The 13,652-nt window shown below is 41.9% G+C and overlaps 1 protein-coding gene across 10 annotated transcripts in view; it reads left to right on the top strand.

Annotated features, from left to right (window-relative positions):
* The window catches only part of COL13A1 (collagen type XIII alpha 1 chain), a 57,649-nt gene extending 53,395 nt beyond the window's left edge, over nucleotides 1–4,254 (top strand). For all 10 annotated transcript variants that reach the window (XM_057373759.1, XM_057373768.1, XM_057373766.1 and 7 more), the window contains 2 exons: nucleotides 3,216–3,254; nucleotides 3,847–4,254. In XM_057373759.1, the coding sequence (XP_057229742.1) occupies nucleotides 3,216–3,254; nucleotides 3,847–3,849 (42 nt within the window). In that variant the 3' untranslated portion in view covers nucleotides 3,850–4,254. The remainder of the gene's footprint in view (nucleotides 1–3,215; nucleotides 3,255–3,846) is intronic.
* Nucleotides 4,255–13,652: the final 9,398 nt, after the last annotated feature.

The following is a 13,652-nucleotide window of genomic DNA, read 5'->3' as shown; positions in this document are numbered from 1 at the left end:
TGAAATAACGATAGTGGTTGATTTCATAAACAGGGTCTCCGAGGTTTTAAAGGCGAGAAGGGTGAGCCGGGGTTACCTGGGCTGGACGGCCTGGATGCCCCATGCCCATTGGTATGGTGTACCTTCCCTTTCCTGCATGCTTGTTTGCTTTTTGGCTCTGGTGTTATTTTCTGTTCTCCCCAAACAGCTGCATGCCCTAGAAACACCTGGCAGTTCCTTCCTCACCAGTCTTCATCCTCCCTTCCTCTCATTGCTGCTGTCAGAACCAGCCCCTTTCCCTTCATGCTGATTCCCAGCTGCTGGCAGCAGACTTTGTGTCGTGAGGAAAAATAGAGTTGGAATGCGGTTTTATTTACAACTGCTTCAGTTCTTCCTTTGCCTTCACTTTGACAACTTCCAGTAATCCAATGCACGCAGACCCAGCTCTGCTCTGGCTTGGCTTCCTCACAAGGACCTGCAATGCTTGTATACTTCATTAACTCACAAGTTTCAAATGCTTGTGTGTGTTGAACAAAGCCTGACATGGTTCCATATGGCCTCAGTCACCTTATACATGAAGATGACTGAAAATAAGAGTTATCCCATTAGTGAGCCCAGGTGAAATATATTAACAGGGACACTTAATCTCCCTGCTGGATAATTCCTATTTATGACTCTCCCCAAAAGTTGAAATTGCACCCATAGCATCCAAAAAACTTGAATTGGGAATTACCTGTTTACCAATAGCCATCTTATTCAAGTGATAAAATGATTATTGTAGTATTGCCTGATCTAGCCCAATTGCTGTAGGACAAGAGTATTCAGAAACACATAACTCCAGCTGATTTCTAAGTGTCCCAGTGAAACTCACCAATTTATTAATTTTGTCTGAGATTCGCTGGAGCTGTAGCGTTCAGTAACGTTTTTGCTCCCTAGCAGAGTCTCAACATCTCAGTAATACAAAGAAACTTGTACTCCCACCTGTTAGGTGAGGTCTGCTTGAGGACGGTCCTTCCAAGCTTTATACTCATTTAAGGATGTTTGATGCCTTCTACAAGGGATGGGATATTGTTAGTTTAACTAGCTGGCAAAATGCATTGCAAAGCAAAAAGCCACATTTAGTTTGGAAGGTTTTCCTAGTTTCCCGAGGGAAAAAGCAGCCATGAAATTGGCATTAAAAGCCTTTGTTGTTTAAACTATGTGAAGAGCTAACAGTTTTCTTTCCAGCATTCCCTTGTTTGAGAGCTGCCATTGCCTCTTTGGGGCAGTGACTCAAATACTGACTATTGGTAAGGTCTCAGTTGCTGCTCTGTTAATTCTGGGTAGTAGAAACTTCTTCCAGCACCACAGATAAAACCATACCTGCCCAGAACAGTTCACAAAGGAGGGTGACCCCAGAACCATGTGTTTTGTTTCCCACTGCTCATAGCCAGGTTTCTATGGAGTAACTTCTGGCTGAGTAAGGTACCTAATTTCACAGGTGCAAGGATTCTACCCGTGCCCTGGCAGACGACATTTCTGATTTTGTCACTGCTCCCAGTGAGCATTCACCCCACATGGCCATTTTTATTTTCATTAAGAGAAACTTGGCAGAAAATCTGATTAAATATGAATGCTATTATTTTTTATACATAGTTTTCTGGCATGCAAGCTAGCTTGGGAACGTGAATAAGCATGTTTTCAGATCCAACTAGGTTAAAAGCTTAGCATCCAGCTCACACATCCGTGTGTGTAGCTTATGAAGGCTGTGAACTAACTCTTTGCACATCTGAGATATGTGGAAGGAGATCCTTGGTACTAATAAGCATGTCATGTTTCCATTCTCAGCACATCCACCCGCAAAAACACTTCCTTGTGACCCTGGTCTTCCTTTGATCCCTAAGCTGCAGCTCCCTGGCCTCCCATTCCTTCATACACCTAACTTCCCATCTCCTCCTGCCATGCACTACACCAGTCATTCCTACCACCACCAGTGTACCAATGGGAACACCACAATTTACCCAATAATTAACTTGTAATTCCATATTTTCACATAGTTGGGGGAAGGGGAACAAGAAGCACAAGGAGACCGTAGTCCAAAAATTTAATTTGAAAAGCAATGTTATTATAGCATCATAGCAACGTTCAGTTCATCAGACCCCTGGAAGTGCATCTCAGTTAAATAGTTTATTTCTCAATATACAACTGTGCATTTGCTTTTCTGTTTGTATTTTTTGGGGGTTTCCTGGGGAATAGCAATAGCTTATGAATCTGCCATGTGCACACAGCACAAGTATTTGACTTCTCATGTCAGAGATCTGTCTCCTGACCTCCGACTTAAGCTCCCGCTCCAGAGCATCTTAGCAATGATGTCACATCCAGACCATCAAAGAGGGCTGCTCGGGGTTGAAATGAATGGCAGTCATTTACAAAAGCATTTCTCAGCCATGGAGACTCTATCTTTTAGTACCACAGCCTTAAAGCGTTCAGCCTTCTTCAACATTACAAAAAATAATAACACACCCAGTGTGGGCCGTGGAGCCCAAGACATCCAGGTTGCAAAAGTGCTGCGGGAATTTTCACAGAAATCCTGCTGATGTTATTGAAGCCAAAGCCCCTTTTCAGAGAATCAGCTGAGACATCCTGAACCAGCAGAAGGGTTGCCCAACTGCTTGCCTTCCTAGTTTCCCTGGAACAGAATCTCCCCAGAGGCAAGAGGAGGATGCTGGGCAGGATCTCACATGACAAAGCAAACCCTTTAACAGACAGAGCAGGAAAGAAATGGAGTTTTTTTCCAGACCCTCCTCAGGATCTGAAGTTAGTGCTCACTCTAGGTTTTGCTTTTAAGCTCAGTGTTACAGAGCCATGCCTGAGGACACAGAGAAGCCACCTCACATTTCCCACTGCCAGCCCCTGGCAGTGTTTTTCTAGCTGAGCTGGACCTCCTGTATTCCTTCTCCCTTCAAGGAAGGCTGGATAGACTCCTTTCTTAGGGTAGAGTGGTTCTCATGTACATAAGTCCCTTGCACAGCCTGCAGGCATTTCCCCTCTTCACCCCAGCCCCTGCTTCAGGCTGCACTGGTTCTGCCAGCCAGAAGTCTGGGTCACTCCAAAGGGTGAGGAATATCTCTCAGACTATTCCTCCAGCCCTGGTTCAAACTGTTTGTTGCAGTAATAGTTAACCTGTGCCTTCCTTTCTCCATTCTCTATACTGCCTTCTGTGTCCTAAACTGCTATTTCATCCATCTTTGTTGCAGGGGGAAGATGGCCTTCCAGTTCAGGGCTGCTGGAATAAGGTATAGTAATCCTGGAAACGTTGCTGTGCTGAGTTGGCAGTGCCACGGGTCCTGCTAATATTTTTTCATTAATCTGGCTAAGAGCAGAAGAGGTGTGGATGCATGAATGGGATTTCCAGGACTGTACCCCTGAAAAGTGGCAAGCAAAACTCCTCCTTTTTTGTATATCACAGTTCAGCTCTATGGGCTACAAAGGAGAGAACTTTATCTGTGGCCTTTGAGCTGCCTGGCCCCAAAGCACTCTGATCCTTGCACAAAGATTACAGATTTCCACCTGGATTGCCTCAGACCCCTCCTGCACTCCCCAGGGTCTGGCCCACTTTCAGTGCTTGCTGTGGGTGTTAATGCCAAGTGCTCAAGCCTCAGTGGTACGAAGAGAGTGGAGGCAGAATCAGACAGGGATGAACCTTTTGCCCTCAGTTTCCCTCCTGGGGAAGTGGAAAGAATCCCTGCTGAGATCCATCACCATTGCTTTTCCTCCTGGAGACCCCAGAGCCAGCTTCCCTAGGGTGTCCTTCCCCCTTGTGAGCAGTCACTAACACTTGTTAATGAGTTGTCACTAACACTTGTTTATTTTTTTTTTTTTTTGCAGTGATGATTCTAACCCTGGACTGGCCTGTGTGTGTTACTGTACATAGAATATTTATTTTTATACAGTGTTTTTCTCTGAAATGCCAAAAGTTATGCATTTTTACAAATTATCAAAAAGTGGTATTTTTTTGTACAGAAAATACTAGATCTCCCTTTTTTTCCATTTGTCAGTTCTCTGTATGATTCTATGTCTGCATTATGCTTGTTTTGTCATGGAGTACAGCTGTAATATTTACATGGTATTTGTGCATACATGATAAATATAGGAACTTAATAAATTATTGCATTAAAAGTGCCCAAAGGAACTGCCCTGTATAGATTTAAAGGTCATTTTCATTTTTCAAGCTGGACAATTCAAGAGTATTTCAAAACATTATGTGTTTTTTATTAAAGTGAGATATGAACACTACTGTTGTGATGAATTGAAGTGTTGCTTCAATTGCTCGTGGTAGTCCCTGTGCACTGGGAATGTAGAGACTCCGTGATTTATAATTATCCTCCCATAAACTGGAATAACCCTCATGACAACGAGCCCTGGTTGGCAAGAAATTCTAATCCCTTTCTAAATTGTAGGCCTTCAAGCAGCTTAATTAAAGCCTCATTTAAAATTAAGCATAATGCAGCATACCTTGATGATATCCTAACAAATGTGTATTAGTGAAATCAATCCACATGGCTTTTTAAAATGTTAACCAAAGGTTGCATGCAAATTTGCAGAGTGTGCAATTATCATTTGCATATGCACATCTTAATTATCCCTCCTGACCTACCTTTGTTGATGTCTCAAGTCTAAACTACCCAGAGAGGAACATACTACCAGACTGAAATGAACATAACAGTGTGCTTTCATTAGAAAATGAGGGGGAAAGTGGAAGCCTAAATTTATTCCCTAAAACACATCCACGTCATTTTATGTAAAGGGGAAAGACAGTGGGCAACCCAGGAGTTTCAGGGGAAAGCCATCAGCATTCAATGATCCCAAAGAAGAAACACAAGTGCTGATTCACTAGCTAGACTGATCCAAGTCCTGCTCTTTGCATGATGCTGCCACTCCAACAGGAATTCAGCTTCTCCTGGCTACAGCTGGCCAGTGGAAGGGGTCATGACCATGATCCCCTCCATACCTAACTATTCATCTGTTCACCGACTATTCATCAGATATTTTTCCAGACGATTCCACACAGCCTTTTAGCATTGTCAGAGTAAAGTGACAGAGTAAGGGATGTAGTTCCCTTATACACAGGGAAAGTTTTGCTGGGGATGGCCCAAGGAACCCAGCCCAGCCTCTGACTGCTGCACCCCATCTGTCACCTCACCCTTTCAGCAGTTTATTGAATTTAATCTAAAAATCAGTGAGGTTTCCACTGCCCTGTGTCCCTTCGCTCCCTGCCCTGCGGGCTGTTCTGACTGCAGTGCTCTCACAGTTACGAAACTCCTTGCAACTTTCAACCTAAACTAATTCATGGTATTTACAACCGTTTGTTCTCATGCCAACATTGTCCTTGGGATGAAATGTTTCCATGCATGATGTTTTCATGAGATGCTTGGTGGACTGGAGTTGAAATAGCACAGAAGGGAAATGAACTGCAGAGCACTGACAGATTCTTGTTATTTTTCTCAGTAATAGATGTTGTTAATACAAGCCCCTGCTCCCTGTTAGACGGCTTTGCAACTGTGAAGCTGAATTGATTGGAACAGCCAATGTTTCAATTGTATTTTGGTTGCACACCGGTTAAAACAGTTACTAAAGACTCAGACAGGTGTATTGGTGGTGCTTTGGGTTTAGAAGGTTGTAGAAGCAGCAGTGAGTTCCTGCTGTGATCTTGAACATTCAGTTGCAAGATAGGATGTTTGAATGCTTCAGTCCCTTTTAAAAGTCCTGGCTATTCTTAATCCTTAAAAATGTAGAGATGCCTAGAAGAACCTGCCAATGCTTCCTGTTCCCTTTGGTCTGTGTAGAATGGTTTTTGTGCAGCTGGTATTTGTCATTGCACTGCATGGGATTGTTGTTGCTTGGTTTTATCTGATCTAAGAGCAAAGCCAGTGCAATCTGGTACCTCGTCCTGACACAGCTCCTGACAGGCAAAGGACTCTTGAGGTGATACTGCACCTGTTTTATTTCTGGGCTGCTTTTTGGCTGCTAAATTTGTGAAAAAGCTCTTGCCTGAGGTGTGAAGGACTTTGAAATGAAATTGCCAGAACTCTTGAAAGTACCTGACCTGGGTTGGCCAAGACTTACCTGCTACTGGGGAAAATGTGTAGGGTACCCACTCATCTGTTCTAAAGGCTGGAAAATGGTGACAAACGTTCCCCATGGCTGCTGCAGATTATAGACTGGGATTTTAACTGAAGTACCAGATAATCATTTTGTACTGCTCTTCTAAAGCCCTGATACGGATACAGTCTCATCAGCTGCTGGGGATAGACCAGAGGTCTCAAATCAGTCACCACACCAATCTGCTACTCTTCCCAAACCTAAGCTCCTTGCCTGTCAAGAGAAACCTAAATGGGGCAGCTGGGTTTGTACCACCTTGAGTGTGGCAGTTTAGTTTCAGGCTCTGTCCCTACTAAAACCTGTAACCAGACTGCTGTCACTGTTGATTCCTGTCAATTCTGCCTGGCTGTTTTCACGTGAAATCTTTTGTCTGCCACTTCAAGGGTCAAACTCCTTGGCTGATAGCCAGAAAGTGAGTCTGAGGATGGAGAAGCTTGGGAAATGGCAGTAGAGTGAGAGGAGAAGGAGAACCTTCCTGAAGATTTGCTGGAGATGTTTTGCAAGTTCTCTCCCTGGAGCTTAGGAAGAGTTCCTCAGCGATGCACCAGGAATGTGTGCCCAGATGCTGCCTGCTGGGGCTGCAGGAGCTCAGCATGCCAGCACTTTCTGCTTTGCTTTCTCCTTTCTCCCAGAGGCCAGTGGCAGGGGTTGAGAATGACACCATTTATATTTTTTCTCTAGTCATTTTCACTTCATTCTACTATTGTGGTCAGACTCTTCAGATGAAGAATAAGGCTCATTTTCTAGCAGCGGCTGCATAAATGAGTGCAAGACATAGACGTTATTTCTGGAAGGAGATCCTTTCATCCAAGGAAGAAACCCTTCTTGAGCAATTCTCTTAGCAGAAGCAGAGAAACCCCCATGTTCACTTTGGAGTGCTGCTTAGAGAGGATGTGATAACAATTTTTGCTACTATTTCTGGTTACTCAATGACAAACTTCCATCTGTATCATTAATGATTCCATCTTTAACCTTTTCATCACAAACTTTCTTTTCCTGTTTAATTATAAGGAAATTACTTTGGTTTGTTTTGGTTTTTTTAAAACCATACTGGATTCTGAAGGCATGAAATATTTTGTCAGACAAGGAAAACGTGGAGTGTGGAAAAAGTCTGGTTTCACTAATTCCTTTGCTTCCTGTAATTGTGCTTTGGTCTCCACTGCACACGCTGGATGTACTTGGTCTGGAGCCCTCCAGAAATGTTTTCTGCTGGTCCATTAAGGTCCTTTTGTGGGTACATCTCCACAGATGTACTTCCAGATGGAAAAGAAGGATCGCAAAGGTTCAGTTCCACTGTTACACATTTTAATATGTTTGCTAGAGGGAAATAAAGATTTGGCAAAACGCTGAGGGGTTTAGAGGATGTCTCCCAACTGCCTGATGGGCAGGATATACAATGCTGGATACTTCCTACCAGCTGCCATGCAAACCTGGCATCCTTTACTCAGCCCCCATGACTGAAGATTAAATTCTGTTCACGTGTAAGCTCCAGTGTCTTTCCACCACTGTTCTTGCAATTTATTTTAAAAAACCCCAAATCCAAAATAAGTACCTATCTTTTGAATGTAACAAAACATCTCTACTTCCCTGAGTGCATTTGGAATCCCTTTTGCCCAAGCACTAAAATTCGTATTTGACTTTGAGGGAGTGATTCCTTGGCCTAAATGATCCATTTGCATATTGAAGTACTTTGGTGAGCCAGAGCCATTGTTATTAGAGCTAATGAATGATATTATCTCATTCATTAGGCAGACCCAAATGCCAAGCAATTCATGTTGCAGTTAGGGAGAAAGTGCTGATTTCAAGTTGAAAGGGATGCCATTAAACCAGAGCAATCCCAGATTAAAACACTCTTTGTCAGCTGGAATAATTCTGACCATCTGATAAGGACACCTGTACCTGACACCATCTCATCTCTCTCCAATACATGGAAAGTCTACAGTTAAAATAATTCCAGGTTTGCAAAGATTGGGGCAAAATCCCACTTTCAGGTTCATCAGAAGAGTTGCAGACTTTTTTCTTAAGGTTTCTAACAGATATATTCAGGAAATACAGTAGCGGTGGAAGAAATTGTTTCAGTTGGGAGTCAGGCTAATGGAAAGGTTAATTTATTTTATTTGTATTTTTTTCCTAATTTTTGCTTTTTTTGGGGAGGGCAGAGAGAGAACCTGACCAGAACTGCAGGCGGTAGGTGTGCATTTTGCCTTCTTTTTTTAATGAAAACCAATATATATATATAGTTTGGTAATGTTACTTTTCTTTTTGTTAATGATTTTTGGGGGCAATTTGTTTGCTCTACTCTGTTTTCTTGTGTTTCCTTTTAGGTATATTTTTAATGGGCGTTTAGAATAAGTGTGTAAAAGTTCATCACCCAAAATGTCCTAAGGACATTCCTGACTGTGTGTTTTTTCCTCAAGTTCAGTAGTGGAAAGGTGCTTTCTATAGGCAAACCCATTTATAGTGGGGATAAACATATCCCCAAAGGCCACATCTAGGGACCAGGTGCCAGTGACCTCTCCCAGACAAAACGCTCTCTCCACAACTCTTCATTTACATTTACAAAGATCAAAAGGGCTATGTTAGGGACCAGCTGCTTGGAAATGGTCTCTTCCCACTTTAGGTGGTCTGTCGGAAATCAGTGAAATCTGGCAGGAGCTGCTGTGTCCTCTTCAGTGACGTTTTACAGCCTGAAATCACAGGCTTGGCTAAAAAGAGCTAATAAATTAAATTTAAAAGATCTTTTTTTAAGATGGCAAGTTCTTGGAGGGTACCTGCTCAAGCATTACTGTCTGTTGCTATTGTTTTCCCTCCTCTGAATCCAGCAATGAACTCTGGTTCAAGCTTAGCTTTAGGCTGAGCTTCACCCTGAGCCTTTGTGCAAATGCTTTGCTGGATGAGGGTGTCCCCTTCTTTTACACTTTGGGTTTTTCTCCCTTCCCCTCTTATTGTCCCTATAGCTTCCTGATGTCTTTGATCTAGACAAAACAGCTACTTTCTTTTCTGTATTTTTTTTAAGATCTCTGTTGGTCATGTTTTGATCATTTTCCCCTCACCATTATATCTATCCTTCCTGCTATCCTTCTTCCCTCTTTGTAGGCCCACTGTGTTAAACATTTTGATCTCATGAGAACATGATGGCAAAGCATGAATTAAGATTGTAGATGTTTATGATTTTAGAGTGGACTGTAAGGCTTCTGCTGTTCTATTCGTGAAGCAGCAAAGGCAGTGTAGCTTTGTAGCTTTCTTATGATTTTGTTTGTTCTTTTAAAAACAGAATTAGTTAGAATATTGCAGATTTTTTTTCAAGAAAAACCTGCTAAACTTTTTTTTTCCTGAAAAACATGAGTTTGTTGAACTGCTGTTGCAAAGTTTAGTAAGATACTAGTGGCAGGTATGACAGGACTAGTTGTGGAGCTTGTGGAATGCAAGTTACACTCTTGCTTTCCATGGTATGCTGTTTGTCAGTCTGTTGTCTCCAGTGGGGGTTTGCTGGGAGTGTGAAATTCCATTTTGTGATAATTCCATTGTTTTTTTCAGTCATGTTTCAAAATGTTGCTTCAGTAAATCATTCCTTTTGCTCTCCTGCAAAGATTTGCTTTTTCCCTCATGTTGCACCCTACCAGCAGTGCCACAGACCGAGAAGATTCACCCTTTTTTGAGTCTTCCAAAGGAAGAATGTTAGCTCTTTAAATTCCAAAGCCTTTTCTAGGTGATGTCTGTGAAAAAGAGACACTTGGCAGCAAGACTGTGCAGGCCACCACAAGCAGACTCCTTCTCCAAGCCTGATTCCTTACCATTCATTCATGACCTGTTCCATTCCCACTCTCTTCTGTTATTCCTTGTTCTCCCTCACCACTGCATTGAAAGAGGGGAAAACTGAGGCAGAACATTCATGGCTATGTTCACCCTGCTCCAAAAAGGGCTGAGATTACTCCCCAGTGCAGGGAGGAATGACCTCACCCCACACCATTCTCATGGCTTTAGTGATGCAGAACTAGCTCCAGATGTTGAGCAAACCAGCAATGGGAGGGAGTTCCTGATTTATGGAGACAGCAGGTGGATGTCAGGGGTTTTTCACACTTCCATCATCGTGCAGGTCGGTGCAGGCTGTGGGGAGGTGTTTCTCTTGGTCCTCTGACTTGGAGGTGGGTGGAGGTGTCCCCCATCCTGGTGACTTCACTCCTCAAAGAAATCCCATTGATCCCCTCTTGGCACTCAGACTCCTCAGAGCAACAGGAAACACCTCCCTGATGGCCCTTCCTACACCTGGCACTGCTCCTATGTCCCATCTTTGTGTCACTTGGACACCAAATTCTTTAGTACTGGGACACTTTGTGTCCAAGATCTGCTCATCAGCCAACACCAGACAAACACGACCCAATCCCTGAAGGAGAATGATTTCTGAAGCAACTGTGTTGTTAAATATCTGCTTTCCTTGAATTTTACAAGAGAGATTTTTCCTCTTTGATGACATAGAATGTAGAATATTTATTATAGCTGTAGGAAAGTGAAGAATTGTGAGTAGACATTAACAGGGCATTGTTTCTATGTTTCTCTTATAAACACCTATTGATTGAGATGTTTAAATCTGTATACATTTTGTACACTTTTTTTTTTTACATTGAACTTTTCTGCCTGTATATTGGATATCCAATGTTATTTGGCACTGATATGTGTATGTGCTGTGTATACTTTCGTGTTACCAGTAATTTTTACTGTCATTGTGCTTTTTCTATTTCTAAGATATTATTTCAACTCCTTTTGACATAGTTTAGCTACTTGGAATGTTTTGGACTTCCACAAAATTCCACCCTAAATAATTGCTAGCATGAAGAGGACAAAGGGCTCTTCTTTCCCACAGGCTTTTAAATCTCAATAGGAGCTTCTTCAGCCAAAATGAGCATTTGATTTTTCCTTTTCACTTTTTTTTTTCTTGTTAATAAGATAGTGCTGATTTGTTTGATTTTTAGTCCTGGGAATTCTGAATTCCATGTTGACCATTTCTGTGGTCGATATATATCTGTGCCATAAGGAGTTATACTGACCATAACAGAGTTGAAATACGGTAATTATTTGGGGTTTCTTTATAAATATATTTTCCACTATTAAGTTTTTAAGCAAATCTCTTCTCAGTGTGATAAAAGATTAAAAAGACACTAAGGACTAAACAGTCAACATGTACAAGGAAAGGGATTCAGATAAATTATTTCCATCTGTATGAGTGAGGAATAGCTCAGGAATTTTAATGTCAGAACAAAAGCTGAGTTTCAGTTACACATTTCCTGAGTCCATTAATTAATCCTGTGAAACCACTCCTGTCCTGGAAACCAGGCATACATTTAAAGAACCCCCTGAATCCACTCCTCAGTAGTAAATAAAACTCAATTTTGTAAAAGTAAAGTGTTGCTTAAATATAGCACCTTCAAAGCATTACTGTTTTCTAGTAAAAGATGGGAATTTTATGTTTAATCACCAAGTACCCATTTATCAGATAATGAAGCCAGGACTAATATTATTCAGAGGTGCTAGTTTAAATTATGATTAAAACTGCTATGCAGAGCTGTATATTGCTATTTTAAATACCTTAGCTTAGTCACTACATTAAGAGAACAAAGATGTGAGATTTTAGGAGGAAGTTTGTTTGGGGAATGGATTTTTGGGTAACTAAGAGTGGGCTAACCAGCAGGAGATTGTGAAAAATGTCTCTGGCTGGGGGTGGGTTTAATGGTAAACAAGACATCATATATAAAGTATCATACCATTGTTTTCCAAGAGGAGCCTGATGAATTCCCCATGCCTTGTGTTGAAACTTTATTCCTTTGTGTCAGTGTTTTAGTGAGGTTTCTATTTTAATTTGTAATTTAAATACACACATAGATACCTGTTCCAGTACAGTCTGCATTTGTTCCCTATGATGTACATGCTTTCTTGTCCTTTTATAAAAACGCCTGTTTACCCACACATGGTTTGTGTCTTTTGTAAATGACACTACAAGCAAATCACAGCCCATAAATTCACTTACAGGTGAATTCACTTCCCGCTCGGCGATAGGCTTTACGTTCCTAAGACAACCACGCCATCTGCTGTTTGCCAGTCAGAAACTATGGAAGTAGGTGGGAAAATTTCGATTTAGCAGGTCAGGAACATCAAAAAGACTGTTATCACAATAAAATTAGATGGATGGAGAGAGGACAGAGCCCTACCTAGTGCATGTGCTAAGGGAAAGGCAGCAACATTAGCTGAGCCATAGCACTGTACACTGGAATCTGCACGGAAGAAAGACAACCTGAAACCTCCCAGGGCATGAACAGCCTTACTGGAACTTGCTCTTATAACATGAATTAAACAACCATAAGTCACAAAACTACACTAATTATGGAACTGAGAGAGCAAGGGGGAAGAGGGGAGAGAGACTGTCTCTCTCCAGTTATGCATATGCTAAAATTATTGTAATTATCAGCTTTGTGTGTTGCATTTCCTCAGAACTGAGAGAAACAATGAGGTGTCCATCCATCGCTCCCCTCCCTCAGCTTAAAAGCACAGCTCTCCCCTCCCCTCCCCTCCCCTCCCCTCCCCTCCGCCTGGATGTGTTTCTGTGTGAGCCCAGTCACCAATGCAGTGGTGGTTCCTTTGAATGAAAGTGAAGTGCTGAAAAACCATTAGCTCTCAGTGGCCAGACAGCAAAAGTATGCTTCACTCCTTACCTCCTCTGGGTACAACGAGCCTTGGAGTGTGAGGCAAAATCCTCAAGGATCTGGATGTTTAACAGTGACTGTTACATAAAGTTACATAGGAAAACAAACATGTTTTGATGATCCAACTTGGAATGGAGAATGTGTTTGAAACTTTGGCTTTTATAATTCCTTAAGGATTCAAGGTCACTCTTGCTTTATGAAGTTATAATGTTCTGGAGCTTTGCTCTGTCCTGCCTCAGACAAATGTGAGATCCAAAGGTTTGCTTGTTTCAAGGCATTTTCATTTAGGACCCTGCAGTTAGCAGGAAAAAACAGCTAATGATGTGAATTGTTGCAAATCAAACTCAGGAACAATTATGAAAGCAGACAAACAAGCAGTGCTGTGCTGACCTGACCTGTGAAGCTACTCTGAAAAGAATTTGGAGCTTAATGGTCCCATCCAGGGAGACAGTGTGCTTGTCTGTGTTGTCAGAGGAGAAAGGAAAGGGGTATCACTGTTCCAAACTACACCAAAGGGTGTAACTGCAAAGGGACAGACATCCTTACTAGCACAGGAACAATCAATCAGATACAAGATCCCTTTGCAACACGGTGAGAAGTAGGAAATGTGATCTATTTCAGATCTGGAGGGATCTGTAGTTGAATGATTCGGTGATCAAAAGGTGCAATGACACTTTGCTTCATCTTTACTCCTCTGACAAAGAAATACAGTTTTGCAAATGCCCAAACCAAATAATTGCATCAAGAGTCCCCAGACAAAGAATGTGTCACTTTCTGCACTAGAAAGTGTGCTATAGTAAAAGCATTGTTGCAAATAGTTTTCTTCAAGAAGTTCAC

This window comes from Malurus melanocephalus, unplaced genomic scaffold, assembly GCF_030028575.1.
Source record: "Malurus melanocephalus ecotype Western Australia unplaced genomic scaffold, MMel_1.1 scaffold_207, whole genome shotgun sequence".
Lineage (NCBI taxonomy): Eukaryota > Metazoa > Chordata > Aves > Passeriformes > Maluridae > Malurus > Malurus melanocephalus.
Note: the sequence above shows the minus strand (reverse complement) of the source record. Positions and strands in the feature narration are given on the sequence as shown.